Source organism: Hyaloscypha bicolor (genome assembly GCF_002865645.1).
Source record: "Hyaloscypha bicolor E unplaced genomic scaffold K444scaffold_191, whole genome shotgun sequence".
NCBI classification, from domain to species: Eukaryota; Fungi; Ascomycota; class Leotiomycetes; order Helotiales; family Hyaloscyphaceae; genus Hyaloscypha; species Hyaloscypha bicolor.
The window spans coordinates 870,758-885,906 of NW_020194693.1; the positions used below are offsets into that span (position 1 = coordinate 870,758).

Genomic DNA, 15,149 nt, shown 5'->3' on the forward strand with positions numbered 1-15,149 from the left:
CACCTTCTGCACCTTCAAGCTATCGTCATGCCACAGCCCTAAAATCCCCCGCATTGCAAGCCTTTGTGCAGAATCGATATTTGTAGACGAAGCGTGTATCACCATGGCGTCCAATCACTTAGCGTTACCAGTCGCTGATTGAGAGCTTAAGCAGAGAAGCTGATAAGCTGCAGCTTAAACGGGTACAATAGTTCACTTTTCGCCCATCTGTATAAGCACCCTCTTTCGCTCTTAGACAATTCGCAACACGAACTTGACAGAGAGTGATCCGATCAAGGGAGCATGCTCGTTTCTATTGTATTGTGTTGTGTTGTGAAGCTGGGATTCTTTGATGTAAGATTACCAGGCATTCAGAACTTTCATTTAGCGAAGAAGGCTTTGAGGGGAACGCTCAAGGATTGAGATAGTAAACAGGGCTTCAAGGATTGAAGATTGACTGAACGATATTTACTGTCAATATCTGGGTTATTGTTAACTTCCTGCGGAACCATTCCATTTGCTTTGCAACCACGAACACAGTTGGGGCGATCTTGCGGTTTTTGACAGCACACCTTTGTACCTCTCTGTTCAAACCAACAGTTCCCAGCTCCGAGTTCAAACAGGCGAGGCCCAGTTCTCTGGTAAATGGCACCGGCTAGGTTCACTATTGTGTCTGCACTTCCGCCCCTTCACCTCGTGCAGTTCTCCTTTGTACCAACTACCTTTCCTTCCACACCCAGTTAACAACCCACAAACAATATTCCCCCACACACAATGAATCTACCTTAACGCCGCCACCGACGCACCCTCCCACCTGACATACATCCCCCACTCTTTCTCAACCTTCCACCCATCCGCCATCGTAGCCTGTTCCTGCACCTCGGCGAAGGCTCCAGCATGCCCACTCCTGACAGCGGCCCCGAGTCCAGTCTTCACTTTTGGGGTGGGAGATAACAATAGCTGGTTTTTGTGTTCCAGAGAGGGGAGAGGGTATCAGGTCGTGCGGAATGCGGGGAGAAAGGAGGACTAGGGGCTTTGTCTTGCGGCCATGGGGTTGGCTGTGCTTGATTATGTGAGGAAACCACCGGCTGTGGGGGAGTATTAGTGAAGAAGAAGTTTGGAGGCGTTGCATTGGGGATGAAATTGTGGTTCTTGGATATTTGGGTCGGTGGTGGGAGTTCTGATTCTTTATGTGAGCATGAGGTTTAGTCGATAGGTGGCTGAGGAATCCTAATGGAAAAGGAGAAGTGATGAGTTTCTCGTCGGACACGAATATAATTGCCCTCGACCTCGACAATGGGCTCTCCACATGCAGACAGGACTGAGATGTCTCTCGGCGTAGCCTCCACTAAAATATATGCCCCTTCCCTTTCTTACTAGTTTTCCATTGTACAAGTTCCAAGTGGAACAGTGAACTGCCGCCACCTTTTCGGCAATCCCTCTGAGCTAGAAGGGTCCAGTACACGGATATTGAAAGAAAGGAAAAAAGTGAATCGCCTCAATTTAAAGGTTCCACGAAAGGAGGATAGAGCGAACAGCCGCGAAAAAATATAAAGCTCAGTTGTGGGGAGGTTGAAAAAATGGGTATAATACCTAGGAAATGCAGATGGCAACTCTACATGTGCTATAGTAGCTTGCCGCTCTTTGATCTATAGCCTTCTTGTATGAGGTTACAGGCAGGATGAGTCTGTGAAGTGCTTCTAGAAATAGGCAGGAATGTGTAGGAAATGTAACAGGTAGAATTTGACAGCAGTAAGGCACTTGAAAATAAAAAAAGAACAGGATGTAATGATGGTAGGATTGGAGTAGGAAAGAGACAAAAGCATCTCACGTGACGTTACTACTTTTCGTCTGGACTCGGAGGAAACGTTGGGAAGGGAGTTTCTTTTGCTAATGGCGATTTTGGAAGGGCCTCAATCTAATATTATTGATCAAAGAGAGACATATTGCATTATGTGTTATCTTAGCTGCTATTACTCTCCGTATGGTTTATTCATGTGACTCAATACACGCCTCGTCACTCTTGCTCACCCACTCTCACTCTCCCCAAGCTCGTCTAAAGTATTGTTTCGCATCATCACCGTTTCCCATATCCCTCAAGCAACGCGCTATCTCTTCACACGTAATCCACACCTCACGATGCCTCTCTCCAAGCACCCGACCCTGCCTTTCCAACACCTCCATCAACATATCCCTCGCCTCCTTGAATTTTCTCTGGAGACTCAGTGTTCTTCCAAGACGAACAATTGTGCGCAGCGTGTTTGGATGATCAGGTCCCAAGATAGGGGTTTGACGTTGGAGTATATAGCACTCTAGCTCCTCGCTCTCTTTGAATCGGCCTTGCATACACAGCGTATAAGCCAGATCTCCAATTCTATCAAGAGCCCGAAGATCATCCTGTGGGCGCTGCTCGTCCACCACCTCTCGGAGGAGAGTTTCGCCTGCAGAACGTCGATTCAACGCTACCAAGACTACAGCCCAGAAAGCCTTCGCCGCGAGAGTATCCCTTTGGAATCTTCCTAGCTTCTTGGATTGCACTCGATACACCTCTCCAGCTAGCTTCTCAGCCTCGACATACTCCGCTAGGGCATACAGGATCTTTGACATCAGACTGGTTATGCTGATAGTGGCCAGGTCCGTAAAGCCAAGATATCTCCCAGCGCGCCTGCGTAGATCATTGATTTCAGTTTTTGCAGTGTAATACCGGCCTTGACAAGCTATAGCGTCGATTCGGGACATGTTTGCAAGAAGAGTGGTTCGGTTGTATTTGCCGAAGGTGTGTTCGCAGGCTACTTCGACTTGACTGGCCAAATGCTCGGCCGCTGAATAGCGGCCTTGGGCCTTGAGAAGAGATGCCAAGTTGTCTAGCGTTCGGATAGTCTCAGTGTGGTGGAGCCCATGTACAGCGTGCAGTTTATCAAATTTAAGACTGAGTTCGTCTTCTTCACTTGCTCCGTATCGCTTGGCAGGCGCAGAAGTGGGTGGACTGGCTTCGGCATTCGTTGGTGAGTGTGCTTCAGGAATGGCCGCTTGGTTGGATCCAAAAACCTCATCCGAGGTGCATTCCGGGGCCTGTGGTGGTGGCATACTCTCGACACTGTCCCAAGAGAACTCGTTTTGGAGGATACGAGGATCAATGTGAGTCGCTAATGACGATTGGGAGTTTGCACAGGTTCCAAACTGGACAGATGCAACTGGTGAAGTATTCCACATAGGTGCTGTTGCATAACTGACGTCGTAATCAACGGAGTTGAAACTATAGCTGGAATTCATGGAATGGAATTCCCGGCCAGTCGATAAAGGTTCCTTGAAAGTGCTCACTAGAGTGGTGCTGCCAGAAATCTGCTGCTCCTGAAGCAGAAGATGTTGTAAGGTGATCATATCATCTGCAACGGGGAAAATAACATCATTGACAGCAGTCGAGTTCGGCGACCATTCTTCGGGAGGTGTGTAGTAACGTACATCTGGAGGGGTGGCTATAATTGACTATCAGCGAAACTGCCAATTGCACTCTAAATGCTAGGATCCTTACCTACGTCTGGGCTCCTACTCGGGGCGTGGCAACTCCCGTATCTTGCACTGGCTCGATTTATGCTATTTGTACGTCTTAGCGGGGGCGCACAAGCCAAGAGGGAGTGAGAAGAAAGTAGGTGTGGGGTGTAATACTGGGCCTGGTCAACAGGGCGACCTCTGACCTCGAAGCTGCTCTCCTTTCCCTGTAGAGACCGGAAGTGTCGCTTTCGAATAATCGCTTTCATCTCCCGCATCTTGATTTTCTTGTCAAACCCCCACACACGAATTCGATCCTTGAATTGCTTTTCTCTGGCAGACATACTTGTTAGTGAATGCCATACACGGTGTTCAGGGGAATGGATGAAGTAAATGATTCTTGTCTTACGTCGCAAAAAAGTCATGTTGACGTTTGAACAACTCAACTACTTCTTGCAATTTTCTGCCTTTGACACAATACAGTAGTCTGATATTCTCCTTGTGGGAATTCCATTCCGACCGGGTGTGGGTTCTCGCGGGTGGATCAGTGTTCTGCGGTCGAGGCTGCAAGCATAGAAGATCACTCGAGGACAAGGCTGCAGGATCCAGATCGCCGATAGCTTCCATGTTGGGCCCAGCTGCCTGCGGCTGGTGAGCGTGGGAATTGGGATCGCGTCCCAAGAGATGGAGAAGGAATGCAGGCAGACATATTGAGGAAATCTTGAAAATATTGTAGAAGAAAGTGATGATGACCAGAGGGACGCGAACCTGCAAAAGTACTCTGCAGAAAGCGGCTGTGCAGCTCCTCGCTTACCACGCCCTCTTTCAATAGGCCAAGAGTTAGGGCAGGATTTTAGGCGATAAATACGGAAAGCCATAAGGATCACTCGTCCAAGCGAACTTTTCGAATCCGGTTTTCGACTTTTGATATCCGACTTGGCCCGTACTCATTCCATTAAAAATCACCCATATATTATGCCCCCTCTTTCTGTGCCTCTACTTATTATTACTACTTAAAATATCACTCTCTCTTTAATTCTTATTTATATATATATAAGAGAGGAGCAAAAAATAAAGAATTAGTATATTAAAGAATTAGATTAGATTAGATTAATAGCTATTAATCTAATCTAATTATGAAATGTATTTATTAATTGTATTCTATTTATATATTAATTTAGTTAATTATAATTAATCTAATTAATCTAATTAATTTAATTAATACAATTAATTCTTTAATATATTATAAGAAATAAATAGAAGTAAGAAAGAAAGAAAAAGGAATTAAGAGCCAAAGTAAAAAATAAAAAGCAAAAAGTAAAAAGCAAAAAGCAAAAAAGCAAAAAAGCAAAAAGCAAAAAGTAAAAAGCAAAAAGCAAAAAAGCAAAAAGTAAAAAGCAGAAAAGCAAAAAGTAAAAAGCAAAAAGCAAAAAGCAAAAAGCAAAGTTTAGGGCTATAATTATTAAATTATAAATCTTTAAATATTAAAAATTTAGTATTTTATAATATAAATTATTAATAAAATTCCTTTATCTTATTTTTTTCTTTTTTTTCTTTTTTCTTTTATTCTTATACTTATAAAAAAATTAAAAAGAATTAAAAAGAAAATAATATTTTAAATAATAATAATAAATAGAAAATAATAATAATATATAAATAATTTTTAATAGAATAAATATTAAAAGTCAAAAACCGGATTTGAAAAGTTTATTTAAATAAGTAATTAAAAACCAAAAAACTAAAATATTCGAGAATTAAATTATTAAAATTATAAAAATTATAAAAATCGCAAAATTAAAACTATAAATTATTTACTATTTGAAATTAGATATAGAATTATATTAAAATTATATTTAGACTTATATTTACTATTAATAAATTATTCTTTATATATTATAATAAGCTATTTTATAAAAAACTTTTTTCTTTCTCTTTTATATATATATATATATATATCTTTAAAAAGCTTTTTATATATTATAATAGGCTACTTTTAAAAATTCTCTTATATATTATATTAAACTATTTTAAGAAAACGATTTCTTTATTATTAAATATTAGAATTAATAATATATAAATTATTAAAAAGTTATTATTTTTATAATATTATAATATAAAATACTTTTATAAAATAAGCTAATTTTAAAGAATAAATTACTTTTAAAGCTAATAAATAATATAAGTAAAATATATTTATAATTAAATTATAAAATATTTATAAAGATTTAATATAAATATATTTTTAAAATAGTTTAGAATTTTATTTATAAAATAAATTTAAATATAAATTATATTTAATTAAAATAAATAAGAAAATATATTTCTATTATAATCTAGAAATATAAATTAATTTTATTTTATATTATAATTATTAGTATAGCTATAGTTATTAATAGTTATATAATATAATTATATAATATAAAAGTAACTAGAAATAACAGGATATAAGTAATAAGTAATAATTATATAATCTCGTATTATATAAGTAACTCGACCGGTAAACTAGTTCCCTTTAGGCTTAGTAGATTTAGGAATTATATATTAATATTATAATACTATAATTCTTAATTCTAAAAAATAATAACTTTACTAATTAATATAACTAGTATTTCTATACTTATATAATAGTACTATATATTACTAGTAAACCGATATTAATTAGTTTATATATATAAATTAGAGAAGATTTTAGATTAGTTCTAAAAGCATTTAGTAGCCTAAGACAAATCTAGTCTATTTTATATTAAAGAGAGAAACTACTTATTAATTTTATAAAAGTATTTAGTAGCCTATAGAAAAAATATCTAGCTCTTACTAATTAATAAGTAGTTAGCTATTTAACTATCTATCTATTTAACTTCTATTATTCTTTAAAACTAACTTCTTTTAGCCTTAAGACTACCTTTTTGGAAACTATCTTTTTTACTTATATAATATCTGTATCTATAGAACTCTTTTTCCGAAATATATATCCTATATATACCCTTAAAGCTCTTTAATTATAACTTTAATTTTATTATTAAAATAAGTTCTTTAAGCTTTAGACTCTTCCAGAATTATAATATTTCACTTCCTAAATTTCTTATTATAGATAAAATATTTAAGAATAAAATATTTATTTTAATATTCTTATTAGGTATCTGGGTATCTGGTATTTAAACCAGGTATCTGGTATCTTAATTAGATATCTAAACCAGGTATCGAGTATCTTAATTAGATATCTAAACCAGGTATCGAGTATCTTAATTAGATATCTAAACCAGGTATCGAGTATCTTAATTAGATATCTGAACTAGGTATTTAGTATCTGAACTAGATATCTAATATCTAAATCAGATATCTAGATACCTTTATTACTAAATCCTTTCTATAAACCTATTATAAACTATCTTACCATTAAACTCCTCCTACTATAAACTATATATATATATATATTAGAGAAAACCTAAACTCGGTTTAGTATAAATACTAATAAGGAAAAGAAACTAATTAAGAAATAGAAAAATAGTATTAATCTAATAACTATAATAAAGGCTAATCTTTAGAAATATATAACTATTAAAATATATTAATATATCTTATATAAGAAAAGTAATAATAATCTATAGAATCTATTCTAGAATAACTTTAAAAACTTTAATATTATAATATATAGTCTAATTAATTATATACTTATATAAAATCTTCGAGCCTAACTTTAATATAATAGTATTTATATTAAATAGAACTATAGAAACCTTACTATTATATAATTCTTTATTAATCTTACTCGAGAGAAAATAAAAAATATATAGAATAAAGCTAATATTATTAATAATAGTCTAATTAGAATAATCTTTTTTAGGAACTTATTATATTAGTTTATTTTATTCTAGATAGAACTAGATATAAAAGAACTAGATATTCTTAGTCGAGAAATTAAATTATCTATTTATTTCCTTTAAACTAAGGCTATTTACTACTTCTATTTTTATTACTACTAGTATTATTACTAAACCCGAACTACTATTAATTAATATCTACTATTTCTACTAGGAAGCTTATTAGAGAAGTAATAAAGATATATTTCAAAATATAAAAATATAATAGAACTAATAGTAGTTTTAATTATAAACTTATTATCTTTCTTAATATTTACTAATATATAAAGCTTTTAGAAGAAGTACTAGTAAGAGCTTTTCCTAGTATATTAAAGGAACTAATATAAGACTACTTCTATAATAACTAGCTCTCGAGCTATATATATAAAGAAGTTTATATAAATATTTATAGCTTTTTTAAAAGCCCCGGTTTCTATTATTAAAATTTAGACAAATAAAATACTATTATTTTAGTAACTATAATAATAAAGAATTCTGAAAAAACAATATTTGAACTTGTCTAAATACTAATTAATAACCTATATAAATTATAATATAATTTTATTCCTGCCTTACGAAATACCGAATTCCTATATAATAAGATTATTATTTCCTATTAAGGCTTACCGGTATACTAATATATAGTTTCGGATTCTTCTAATAATTTCGGCTAGCTTATTAATAAGCTCTAATTATTTATTATTACCTATAAAAAGAAATAATAAATTAATACTCAGATTCTTTTTACTAATTAATAATACTATTCTTAAAATTCTCTAAACTACTATTTATTCGGAAATTATTAATACGAACCTAGCTATAATTTCGGAATCTATAATAACTACTTCAAGTTCTATAATTATAATAATTATATTCCGAAATTGTATTTTATATATAAAAGACCTAAATACTACTTATAGAAGTATATATTAGAGAAATAAAAGGCTAAGAAGACTTAATTTAAGAATAAAAACATTTACTAATTTAGATTTCAAAATATCTATAACTTTAATAAATGCTTTAATAATATTTATATATAGTATATTACGGAATTTAAAGAAGAAAAAAATAATAAGAATAGTAAAAACAAACTAATAAATAATACTTTTAAAGCCTTACTAGTAGAAATAAATAAAGAAAAGAAATATTACTTTAATTTCTATTCTACTTCTATTAAAAGCTTTCTAGCTACTTTTATAGCCTCTATTTCTACTATTTCTATAACTAATACTCTTATAGATAACCTTACTTCTCTTTCTTTTATATACTAGATAATAAGTAAAAACTATATTTTAGAACCTACTAAATAAATAGAAAATACTCAAATATTTATAGTTAATAATATATTAAGATATAATATTTATTACTTTTATAAAGTTATAATTAATACTAGAGCCTCTAGATTCTTAATTACTAGTTCTCTTTCTAACTAATTCCAAGCTTTATAGCAGACTAATAATAGTATTAAACTTAATAAAACTACTAAGAATTAAGTTAATATCTAGTTTAGTATTAGATCTATATCCTCTATTAGATCTATAATAGTAAGAATACTAATTAGGTAAGTATAATTCCATATTATATCTATAAAGACTTTATTTCTATTTAGCTTAGCTAATATAAATAAGCTAGGGATCTATTTTAATAATTTTACTAATTATCTTATTACTTTTACTAGATGCTTTATACCTATAATATAATGTTTTAGATATTCTTTTCTGCTTTAGAATACTATTCTATAAAGCTTTATTTCCGAATTCTTTATTTATAACCTTTACTTTCTTATAGAGGTTAAATTATAATATCTATATTACTATTTTAGTTATTTGTTTATTAGTAAGCTCCGAAATATACTAGAATAAACAGGCTATAATATTAATATAGAAGCCTTTAAATACCTTATAAAGTACTATAAATAATACCAGAAATTCGAATAATTACCGGAATAATTCAAGTTTAATCTAAGAAATAATATTAGCTTTAATTACTTTATTATTATTAATATTTTCTATATTTCTAGTAAGCCTATATTCTATATTATTAATAAAGGTACTTAATATTAAGCCGGCTAATAGCTTTAAAATATTAGTATATTATATATTTGGGATATCCTAAAGTAATATTAGATTAATATCTATTTAGGCCTTTCTAATTAGATTATAATAAATACCGGAAAGTAGTTTACTAGTAAAAAGTTTATTTAACTTGCAAATACTATAAGAACTAAGATTAAAAATATTTCCGTAAAAGCTTATAATTCTATTAGAATTACAGAATATTATTATAGCCTAATTTAATATATTTACCTTATTATTATAGCCGAAATTAATAGAATTAATAAGGATATTATACTTTAAATAGCTTTTAAGGCTATTAATAATTCTACTAGATCTAATAGTATTATTCTAATTCTCTTAGTTTATAGTATTTTATCTCGAATAACTAAATATAATATCCTATTACTAATTATATTATAGTAATTAATAGTATTTAAAAAGGTAATAGTAGAAATTCAAAAACTTCGAACTAAATACTAGATTATAAATACTCTAAATACCTGAAATAGTTCTAATACTACTAATATCTATAAACTTTCTTTAAATTCGAATATTCTTATATAATATAAAAGAAATACTAATTAATCTAGTAATTAGAATAGGCTATATAAGCTAGTAGCCATTAATAAAGAGAACTATATACTAGCTTTACTATATAGTAATACTACTTTCTACTTAATCTCTATAAAGTTCTTTTATATAGGAAATATTAAGGTTATTACTAATAGCCCTAAACCTGAATCTGTTTCTAAACTTTATAATAAGGCTAAAAGTAATACGGATATAATTCCTTTTATTATTTCTGTTATTTTACTAAAATATAATAAAGGATATTTTTATAAGAACCCGGATTTTATAGTATTCTTATAATATAATAACCTATATAAGAACTCTTATTAAGTTAAAATTACTAGCTTTCTAGAAAAGAATATATTTAAGGTTATTTTCAGATCTTAGATACTAAAAGAAATATATATTTTTAATTCCCGGTTTATTAATAAAATCAAGAATAAAGATATAAAGAGAAAGTTTAAGAAATCGAGACTAATTATTTAGGCTTATAATAATAGTAAGAAATATATAATATTAATATAATTACCTACTATTTAATATATTAGCTAGAGAATTATCCTTAATATTATAGAACTATATTTATATAATATCTTATAAGCTTATATCTAATTAATAACTTTACTTAACTATAATTTTTATATTAATTCATTTTATAAGCTTACTAGAAAGCTAAATCTAAATAATAATTCGGTTCTAAAAGTTATAAAACTATTATATAATATATTAGAAGCTAGAAACTACTAGTTTAAAACTTATTATTTCTATTATATTAATAAGCTTTTTATAAAATAATTAATTTATAACTCTTGCCTTCTTTATAGTAAGTAATTCTTTGGAATTATTAGCCTTTAAACTAATAATACCCTATTTATTAGAACTAATAATTTTATAAAAATAGAATAACTAAAGTTCTATAAGGCTAAGTTTTTAGCTAAGAAATATAAATGCTTTATTTCTAATTATAATCTCAAGTTTAATAAAAGTATTATTTATATAAATACTACTAGAATTACTCTTATATAAGAATACTAGTATAAAAACCTCTAAATTATTTCTATAAAAAATATTACTATTATAAGTAATAGGAGTACTATTTATTAAGATCTTTCTATTAAAAACTAATATATTACCTAATATACTAGAGAAATATATATTATATTAGTCTATTAACTAAAAGCTTTATATAATCTATTAATTACTATTTAAGCTATTAAATCCTCGGAAACTAATATAAAGGTATTTAATAAATATATTTAATAGCAAATTAAGAATATTACTAGAGAATTGAGATTTATAAAGCTAGTAAAGAAATTCTTATATTTAATCGTTTTTATAGATACTTTATTTATAAATAATAGAGACCTTTCTTTTTAAATTAGATATATTCTAATTCTAGTAAATAGAACTAGATATACTAATATTATTTACTAGTTCTCTATTAAATATAAGAGAATTACTAGAAGTATTCTAGCTTTAGAACTTTATAATATAACTTATAGCTTTAATATAAGCGCTTTAGTTAAATCTATAATTAATAGAATACTAGAAATAGAATTACTACTAGCAATTTATATAAATTCGAAGTTATTATATAAATACTTTATTAAATTAGAAACTATTTAAGAAAAGTATTTAATAATTAATATAATATATCTTTACTAGATATATAAATAATAAAAGATTATAGAAGTTAAATAAATTAAGAAAAAATCAAATTCTACTAATTCTATAATAAAATTAAAGCTAATAAATATTCTTAAGTATCTAATTAATATAAATACTATATAATTAGATATAAAGAAATAAATTAAATATAAATAAAATAGGAAATAAATATATAAGACAAGAGAATATTATAAGAGAGGAAGTTATATATAAAAGACTATAGCCTTTAATATATAACTAAAACCTTAGAAGTAATATAGATATATAAAGTATTTAAAAAATCTAATACTATACCGGATTAGGCAATTTGTATATAATCGGAAAGAAATACTATTTTTTATATTTTTTAGAAAGATTCTAGTATTAATATAGCTATAATTATTAATAGTTATATAATATAATTATATAACTTTATATTATATAAGTAATTTAACTAGTAGACTAGTTCCCTTTAGGCTTAGTAAATTTAGGGATTATATATTAATACTATAATATTATAATTCTTATTTCTAAAGAATAACAATTTTACTAACTAATATAACTAGTATTTCTATATCTATATAATAGTATTATATATTACTAGTAAACTAATAATAATTTTATATTTTCCGAAAATTAGTTATTTTAATTAAATTTTAATAAGTATTTCTTATTAAACTAAAATATATATTATTAATTCTAATATTTATTAATACTTTAAAAGGCTATTTACTAAAAAGCTTTTTACTAAACTTTTTACTAAAATCTAATACTAGATATAAAAGTTCTTTTTCTAGTTTAGGCTTTAATTTAAATAAAGAAACTTAAATAATTCTTAATAATATTATAATTAATTAAATAAATATAAATTCTTCATAAATTATAAAATATTTATTAATAAATAATAAAATAATAAAATAAATTAGTAAATTATAAAGCTATAATATTAAATTTAGTATAAAACTAATTTCTGTTTTTTTTATAAGATTTAAAAGAGCTTCTTTTAAATAAAAGCTTCTAATAATATATATATATATTTAATAATTTATAAGCCTAAAGCCTATAATATTAAAGAACTATTAATTTCCCTAATTAATATTTATAATATTCAAGATTCGTTATATATTCTTAAGTTATATGTAATTATATTTCTTTTCTAGAATTTTATTTTTAAGATTTATTAATTTATTTTAATAAAATATTTAATTCAAGTAAATTTCTAGTATTTTAAAAAGTAATTTTACTAATATAATTTAAATAATATTACGAATTTATAAAGAAAGCTTATAAATAGAGTATTATAGTATAATAGGCTATACTCTTTAAAAATTATATTATTTTAGCGGTTTTAAGATTTAGATTATATAGTAAAGGCCGCGGTCTTTTATATATAACTTATAGAAATCATATAAAAAAGCTAGTTTTTCTATAGTTCTAGAAAATAATTCTTTATAAGTATTTAATTAATTAAGCTTTTATATATTATATACTATTTATATTTTACTATTTATATTTTTAATTTATTAATTTATTATTAAGTTATATTTTATATTCTAGTATACTTTATATGAGTTTTTGTCTTATTATAGTTTCTCTTCTATATATTTTATAATAAGTAATATAGGAAAGATAGAAACTTTATAATTAAGGTAATACTTTTATAAAGTTCTGAGAGGTATTTATAAAGCAGATTATTAGCTTAGTAAGTTAGGAAAGAAAAGGGCTATTATAATACCTTAAGCCTAAAACCGAAATATTAAGAATATATAAATATTAATTTTAGTATTTTATATTAATTTCTAATATATCTAGTAACTTGAATACAGGTTAGTTATAAGATATAATTACTAGTATAGTATATAGGAGTAGTAAAAATAGAGGCTAATTATAAAAGAAAAAAAAGTAAAGAAAATAAAATAAAATAAGAAATATTATACTAAAATAATATAAGTTAGACCTTAATTAGAAATAGACTTTAATATTCGGAAATAAAATTATACTATTAATTTATATATTATTTTTAGTTATAGTAAAGACTAGACTAGAAATATTATTAGTTTTAGTAAAAAAGCTTATTTCTAAATCCGGAAAAAATACTTAAAAGAAGAAATACTTTTAATTTTAAGTAAAATAGTAATTAGAAATTAGAAATAAGAATTAAAAAGAAATCGGAAATAAGAAATTATATAGATAAATTAGAAAAGCTTCTAGAGAAAAAAAAAGAATACTAAATAAAAAAATAAAAGAGAATTCAGAAAAGTCAGAAAAATTAGCGAAATTATATTTATTATTTTTATTATTACTTTTAATAATATTATTAGATATATCTAATTTAGTAAAATTAAGAGAAAATACTATAAATATTAAGCTAAAGAAATAGGAAAAAAAGTATAAGTAATAGGAATAAGACTAGAAAAGCTACTACCTTATTATTACTAATACTAAAACTCGAATTTTAATTATATTTATTATTATTAACTAGTTTTTTCCAAATCCTGGTTCCTAAATTAAAAGATATACTTAAACGGGAAGTTAGTTCTTTAGGAACCTTATTAGTAAAAGCCTTAGATATAGAAACTCTATAATTAATTATAAAAGAAATTATTAAGATTAATATAGCTAAAAATAAATATATACTAATACCGGATTTAAACCTACTATTTATAAGAGCTCCTAAAATACTATAGTTTTAGGAAAGTAATATTTTAATATTCATAAAATAATATATAAATATATATAAGAACTATTATATTTCTAATAATATTAAAAGAAAAAGAATTATCTATTATATCTTTCCTATTTATAAGAATTAAATTAAGGTTATACTAGAGTATTATACTAATAACTTAGGAGATTACTAGAAAACTAAGTTCTTTAAGGCCTTACTAAAAGAATTCCGAGAATATAACTAGAAAATACTTAAAATTAGTTATAACTTTCTTAATTAGATTATTATATAAGCCTAAAATAGAGGAATTTCTTCTAAGTCTTATATTAATATATTTAATAAAGTATTAAAGGAATTATTAAAGAGAAAAAAAATAGATAAAATTACTTAATACTAAGAATTTATAAAAAAATTATTTATTCTAGTAAAAGATTATATTTTTAAGAATATAAACTTTAAGCCTATAAATATTTCTATTTATAAATATAATAAGATATATAAAAAGGTAATAATATTTTATTAGTATAAAAAGAAGAAATACTATTTTAATATTACTAATAACTCAAATATATTTAGACTTAGATAGAAATACTTAGATATAATAGTTTATAATATAGTTCCTAAACTAGAAAATAATTATTTTTTACTGGTTTCTTCTATTATATTTCCTAAAGCTATTATAAATATAGATAAGAAAAGAATCTAGCCTGTAACTAATTATATAAAACTTATTAAAAGTAGTAAACCTAAAGGAAATAATATTAACTAGCTAGTAAAAAGTCTAGAAAAACTATTTATTACTATTAAAACTTAAGAAAACCTATAAAAATAACTTAATATAGCTATTATTATAATTCGAGAAAATATCTATAATTTATT

General features: G+C 26.6%; 1 protein-coding gene across 1 annotated transcript; it reads right to left on the reverse strand.

Annotated features, from left to right (window-relative positions):
- Nucleotides 1-1,876: 1,876 nt before the first annotated feature.
- Nucleotides 1,877-4,193, reverse strand: K444DRAFT_622944 (uncharacterized protein). Its single transcript, XM_024882201.1, has 4 exons — nucleotides 3,878-4,193; nucleotides 3,646-3,801; nucleotides 3,512-3,573; nucleotides 1,877-3,455 (listed from the first exon to the last, which is right to left on the reverse strand). Exons 1-4 carry the CDS (start codon nucleotides 4,093-4,095, stop codon nucleotides 2,017-2,019), a joined length of 1,875 nt encoding a protein of 624 aa, XP_024726286.1. The 5' UTR covers nucleotides 4,096-4,193; the 3' UTR covers nucleotides 1,877-2,016.
- Between the last annotated feature and the right edge of the window lie 10,956 nt (nucleotides 4,194-15,149).

Excerpts from the sequence above, each read along its gene's own strand:
- K444DRAFT_622944 (XM_024882201.1), bottom strand. The coding sequence starts at position 4,095 with ATGGAAGCTATCGGCGATCTGGATCCTGCAGCCTTGTCCTCGAGTGAT. Across the intron at positions 3,802-3,877 it reads CAACATGACTTTTTTGCGAC|AGAAAAGCAATTCAAGGATC; the intron begins GTAAGACAAGAA and ends TATGTCTGCCAG. Across the intron at positions 3,456-3,511 it reads GAGTAGGAGCCCAGACGTAG|CCACCCCTCCAGATGTACGT; the intron begins GTAAGGATCCTA and ends AGTCAATTATAG.